Source organism: Aplysia californica, unplaced genomic scaffold (assembly GCF_000002075.1).
Source record: "Aplysia californica isolate F4 #8 unplaced genomic scaffold, AplCal3.0 scaffold00010, whole genome shotgun sequence".
NCBI lineage: Eukaryota > Metazoa > Mollusca > Gastropoda > Aplysiida > Aplysiidae > Aplysia > Aplysia californica.
Window position 1 is genome coordinate 2,998,757 of NW_004797280.1, and position 6,727 is coordinate 3,005,483.

The 6,727-nt window shown below is 43.7% G+C and overlaps 1 protein-coding gene across 2 annotated transcripts in view; it reads right to left on the reverse strand.

The window, feature by feature from the left end:
• LOC101857848 (nicotinamide/nicotinic acid mononucleotide adenylyltransferase 1) overlaps positions 1 to 6,727 on the reverse strand; it is a gene marked incomplete in the record, with an annotated part of 75,540 nt that overhangs the window by 22,139 nt on the left and 46,674 nt on the right. For both annotated transcript variants that reach the window (XM_035970187.1, XM_035970185.1), the window contains 1 exon segment: positions 5,616 to 5,752. In XM_035970187.1, coding sequence (XP_035826080.1) covers positions 5,616 to 5,752 — 137 coding nt within the window.

Genomic DNA, 6,727 nt, shown 5'->3' on the forward strand with positions numbered 1-6,727 from the left:
CACACACACACACACATACACTACACACACACAAACAGACACTACACACACACAAACAGACACTACACACACAAACAAACACACACACGCATTTTGAATTTTAGTTTCACTAAGAGGTTTACGGCATATACACACACACATAGACAAGGAAATCATTTATATATATACCAGGGGCGGCTCGTGGGGCTAAAAAGTGGACGTGCACAATTAAGCTGTCCCATGCTGAAGATAGTCAAGGGCATAGTAAATGAGACGGTGTGCAATTTTAGGATCTTTGGGTTCGTGAGGGAGGACCTCGTGTTTCTATTTTCATTCTTTTTACTTGTCGCTTTAATTTCTAGTACTAAATTTGTTTGTTAGCTAAACATTAGTTTCGTTCATCCTGTATTGGAACTGAACACTCAAGTAATACCTTTCACTTCTCCACTACAAAACCATTCAAAGGCACAACTCATAGGACAGTCACGTTCACTTCCCTCAGGTTCACGGTCACAGAGTCACTTAAAATAGTGGCAAGACAGACAATGAACCAATCACAATTCACTTGAACACTCCGCTGGATTGCTCTGGGGCTCACATAATACTGGCAAAGAATAGTGTACGATAGATCGAGTTTATTTTTAGACTGCCTACTGAGGGCTGTGTTTCGGCACTATTCGGCAGGAGCACATTTGAGATGTGCCGTCTTATTAATATTTATGTACCGCCAAACTCGCTACGAGTGTCGTCATCGCTTGGGTTATCCCGAAGAGCGATATATAGGTCAGGTTACACCGTTGAATATCCTATTATGTTTAGCTAAAGCGTGTGGACTTTGGCATGGCATAGTAGATGTTTTACGGCGCAATAGACACAGAATTGGTAGTTAGTTATGGCGCCAGTGAGGACCTTGTTTTGATATAATATTTGGCTTCTGTTTGTTTCTGGCTTCTTTTATTTTGTTATTTCGGTGTTTTACGTAATAGAACATTTAAAAATGTTGGGCGGCACTGCACGACCGTGCTCTACGGACGAACCGCGCCTGATATATACACAGAGAGAGAGAGAGAGAGAGAGAGAGAGAGAGAGAGAGAGAGAGAGAGAGAGAGAGAGAGAGAGAGACAGAGACAGAGAGAGAGAGAGGGAGAGAGAGAGGGAGAGAGAGAGAGAGAGTGAGAGAGAGAGAGAGAGAGAGAGAGAGAGAGAGAGAGAGAGGGGGGGGGGTGAGGAGGACAGGGAGAAAGATAAACACAGAGAGAGGGGGGCAGGGAGGAGAGGGGGTGGGGAACGGGTAATATACCTCACGCAAACCGTTCCTCTCATCTCAGCCTGTTTCCTCCCTAACGGTGGAACGCGTTCTCCAAGATTAAACCACCCCCACACCATGCAGGTACTAACAACCGCGCCCAGCGATTCACCAAGGCCATTATTGACTCTATCATCCAATCAATAAACTCAACATTTCCTCCCCCGGCAGCCCCATACAGCAGCCGGCGCCAGAACTAACGTCTATAGCCAAATCTATTCAGCCAAGACTTCCCTAGCGGCAACAACACGAGATCAATCTAATTTTGTACGTCCTTGCAATCAAAATACTTGACAGTTTAAGATGACCGAGACATTACAACGGTTACGTCCAATTCTAACACGTAAAATTCCTAGAATACGTTATTGAGCGTTCTTCCGACAAACACGGGAAACATCACATGACGTTCGCTCGAGGCGAAGAGAAAAACGTTCGGATAAGTAGACAGTCACAAAAAGGACGCCCTCCATCACCAAAGGGGAAAGTGAAATAGGTTCTGATTAGTCCCTCAGAGAAAAACCAATCGAAATAATAAAGGGCAAGGAAAGAAAAATCAAGATAGCGCTCATGGATGGAACAGGGTTAGCAGGAAAGTAGGACGTACCAGAAATAACAGACTTAGCAGAGACGCAGAACCCTCAGCAAGTGGAGTTTTACTCAACCTACACATTAGTTCTTACAAGGTCACTACTCTAGACAGAAAAGGTCGACAGCCCATAAAAGTGAAGAACATTAAGCTTCGAGGACAATTATTACCGACGCAACCTTTGCCATGTAGATCACGGCGGCGGAAAAGAGAAAATGAAGGAACAGACTGCTTTGCAAAGCCTAGTTAATGGAAAAGATTAAAGCGAGACTAAGAAGTACAATGTTCTGATAGACTCTCGCTTCAAGATACAGCGTGTGATTTGTTGATTGGAATTGTGTCTGCATCACGAGGAAAAGAAGCAGAGTAAGGAAAACGGTCGAGAGGAGAAGGGGTGGGGATCCAATTAGTTAATACGAATGGAGATTTTGTTTTTACAAAACAAAAGTAAACTAAAAAGTAATTAGAGCCTGACAGGACCGAACGCTGAAATCTCTCGAGGAGACTGTGCTGTTCAGACATACATTTTTTCTGTTTCAAAGCAACGTTTTCAAAACATAACAAAGGCCGTTTTGATGACTCACTAGCCCATGTGCAGCGTTCTAGTGATGTACGACTTGCCGTTTTCCTGGAACATTATCCTCCTAATCCGATGTCCGGACTGGCGACAGATATACGAGGAAAATGTTCCAGGGGTGGGTGAGGAAAAGTCGCACACCACTTACACACTGAACTTTCGCACTTCGGCAAGCATCATAACGTCTTGCTCTTCAACTTCATAACTCCCCGCTCCCTTTTCCCGACTTGAAAGACCCAATCATATTCGGAGCTTAACAGCGAATATGCGCTGGTTTCCATGCCAACTATAAATAGGTAACTTTGAGGACAGTGAAGTGACGACATTCTTCCCTACATGATCCTAAAACAAGAACACTTAAGAGTACTGATCTTCACCACAGAAATCATTTCGACACGCTCACGTCGTCAGCAGTGCGTCAGAAAGTGGGTGATAGACTCACAATCCAGGGATCTCTCCTGGTTAGCGTTTAAGCATTGTTGAAGCCAAGTGCCTTGCCACACACACAAATGGCATTTTTTTTCGGAGGACGAAAACAATTATTTCTCTAAAGGGAAAAAAAGTTAAGTCCAAGTAAAATTTCCACTACGGGTTAAAAGATTCCGAACCCCAGTACATTTGAACTTAAAACACCATGTGCTGGTCAAGTTCGACCCCCCTTCATTCCTTCTCCTCAAAATCCTGGAACCAAGCCTAAGCCCACTTCTGTGAGTTACAACATTTATGAGGACAACCGTTAATTACGAGAGAAGAAACGAACACACAGTTTATTGACAAAAGTCGGCGCCCACCCTCCTTTCCCCTTAACGTCCTGGAACCGAACCTGAACCCACTTCTGACCGTTACAAAATTTATTAAGGCAACAGTTTATTATGAGGGAAGAAACGAACAATCGCCGTTTATTGACTTAAGTCGGTGAAGAAATATTAGAGCCACGGGGGCAGGGGACCAAGCATGGACTATGCCACAACATACTTTTTCTCCCGTCCCATTTTGCCATACATTCTCTCTCTCTCTCTCTCTCTCTCTCTCTCTCTCTCTCTCTCTCTCTCTCTCACACACAGAAGAGAAAAAAAGCGAGTGTGTGTGTGTGCGCTCTCTCTCTCTCTCTCAGAGAGGAGAGGGGGAGAGAGAGAGAGAGAGAGAGAGAGAGAGAGAGAGAGAGAGAGAGAGAGAGAGAGAAACAAGATAGCGAGAGAAAGGGAGGAGGGAGGGAGGGAGGGAGAGATAGAGAGAGAGAGAGAGAGAGAGAGAGAGAGAGAGAGAGAGAGGGGGGGGGTGGGGGTGAGAGACAGACACACAGACAGACAGACAGACAGACAGACAGACAGAGAGAGAGGCAGACAGACAGAGAGAGACACAGAGAGAGAGAGAGAGAGCGAGAGAAAGAGAGAGAGAGAGAGAGAGAGAGAGAGAGAGATAGAGAGAGACAGAGACAGAGACAGAGAGAGAGAGAGAGATTTCTCAGTCTTCTAAACGGGGAAATTCAGGCCTATCATTAGCAATGCCCTCGCGACTGGATTGGGGGATTCAGATTTGGGTGCGTCAGGCGAGATCTTGATTGGGGAGGTCACTCACAGTATGCCAAACCGATGACGGCTTAAAAGGGGAATCAATACTGATTCAAGGGAGAGACAGACAGACAGACAGACAGACAGACAGGCAAACGGTAGCCAAAGAGAAATAAATGAAAATATTTTTTAAAAGTTTCTTAATTAATATGAAGGCGTCTGTGCGCTTGTGTCTAGGGCTGGAGTAAGAAACCCAACATGAATCTTAACCTCCGTTCACAGATCACGTATACAAGTGGTGGAGGTACCAAGTGGTAGTATGGACATAATACAACCTAATATCCTTAAAACAAGCCGACTCGCGTATGCCCGGGTATAATGAATCAACAGCCTATCCTGCTATCATGGACGACACAGTCCACTGAAGAGGTATTCAATGTTTGAGTTCTCTCAAAAACAAAACAATTCTCTGGCCCAATGAAGGCAATCCCACTCTCGCTACTTTAGGAGTTGACGGGGAATATCGCCTGCACCACTTGTAAACGCGTTTGAATGGCTGAACTGAATGGAATGAAACGCGGCTCAGAAATTATTCCTACGAAGATGCACATCCCAAAACCCCATTCCATACATTCGAATGTCCCAGTACAATCAAGTCCAAAATACATCGGAAATTACGGCTAGGAAACCCATGTCTCGCCCCCTCATCCCCTCACCCACCTGGTCTGTCTCTTCTTCTAAATCGTGCTTAGCGAGACATTCAATTATTTCTTTAAGAGAACGAAAAGTTGGACTAACAACGGTTATATTATCAAAGCCCCCATAATCCCTGATGAATTAGCACATTCATTCATGGTCAATGAAGAGAGACGAAGGCAATTAGATTGATAGTCATCGATTGAACAAACACTCATTTCGTTCGCCTCGCACGACTGCAAAGGAAGAATTTCCAGTTCAGGTCATCTCGTTTAACGCCCAGCTAAACACATGATGATGGATCATATAATAGGCCGACTTACATAAGAAAATAAGGATACAAAAACATAAGTAAACCTTATCATGGAGTGTGAAAACACGCAGAACTATAGGCAAAAATAACGAACGGTTTGGATTGGAAGCTGAGCTGGAGTCCAAACATACGCAAGTTCAGAACATAAAATACACAGACAGAACAAGAGCGCCAATATTATATTTGTGTTCTCCTTAGAGCGAAATACAGTCAGCTCTGATCTAATGGCCACCTGTTCAAGGCATTGATCTGTAGAAACGACCACTACCCACTACCCACTTCCTCTATTGCGTTTTTAAAATATCAAACTGACACTCTCTAAGGTCTTAGACAACTACTTTCCTCTTCGACAATGGTTGGCCGTTTTGGACAATTTTGACTGTACTCTACTAAACATAAAGAGGTCATACCGAAGGTGGGGCACATGGTACACCTATTACGACCAGGAAGAAGTGAGAGGAAAGAAAGGCACAGATGTTATACACCAATGTGATTAATTAGTAAACACACCTGAGAATAGGTATTCGTGCAATATAGTCGTCCAGTGGAAGGACTGCACGTCATGCTGATGTTTAGTGTCTATATCACTATTTTTATCACGGGGGAGTGCAGGAGATGAGAACACAGTTTGTGAATCGTTTTCCTACCTGTGTTGAGATGTTTTTTCCGCCTCTTGGAGGGCGAGGGCTTGTGACCAAACTGCGCCTCTGTCTGCTGACGGTGGTGACGTAAAACTTTGGCTGTGGGCGACCAGGAGCTCTGGTCACTCTCCCAGGTGTCCATTCTGAAAGGGAATTTGGGAAAACAATGACATTAAGGTCACATTCAGTGCACCTAATGGCTCAACTAAATAACGCATCACCCCCTCCCCCCATTTTCCAACCCTGATATTTCAACGTAGCTTGATGAGCACACGCAACAATCGCCACTTAAGACGACACACTGGTGGAAGGCTAAACAGCGGTCACCTGGACATGGGCACCTGTTCCTCGTCTGTGCACTTCATAGAAAGGACGTTATTACTGATGGCTGGCCTTCATTGAAAGAAAAAAGAGGATTGTTATAGCTAGGGGCGGAGGGGAGTAGTAAATGACCCGGAACGCAGTGTCGACAGTCTAGAAATGACAAACTGCCCATGCGTTAAATTATAAAGCAAAGACGTTTTCTGTTTTAGTTTTAAATAAGCGTTTTCGGCATTTGCAACACAATTATCTCATGTAAGAGCCGAATATTAAAGGCGTTATAACAGAGCAACAAGCAACCCAAAAAAAAAAAGAAAGGAAAAAAAAAAAGGAGAATACGAACAACAGATACAGATGAACTACGGCAGGTTGCTGTACAACTTGAAGGCAAAGACCTATAGGGGCTTATACATTTATTCAACATATAATATTTTTGGGTGTATTTATTTATTTATTTATTGACCCACTATGACAGTAAGTTATGCAAACTCAACAAAACTCTTTTACAACGACCGTCCATCTGCGAAAACAAATTAGAGAAAACATATTATTATGGAAGTTCTCAACTGGGAACTAGTAATCGGAGGACATGGAGTTTTGGTCATGACCCCTATACATTATATCCCGTCAGTTTGGGGTAAAAACCTCCACAAAGACACAAAAAAAAGCCCCAACAACTAAACAGACAGTCAACAGCAAAATCGATAAGTCGCAAGTCAACTAACTTAAACATGTAGAATGGTATGGCGAAACCTCGTACTATCATATATATATATATGTATATCTCCCTCTCTTTC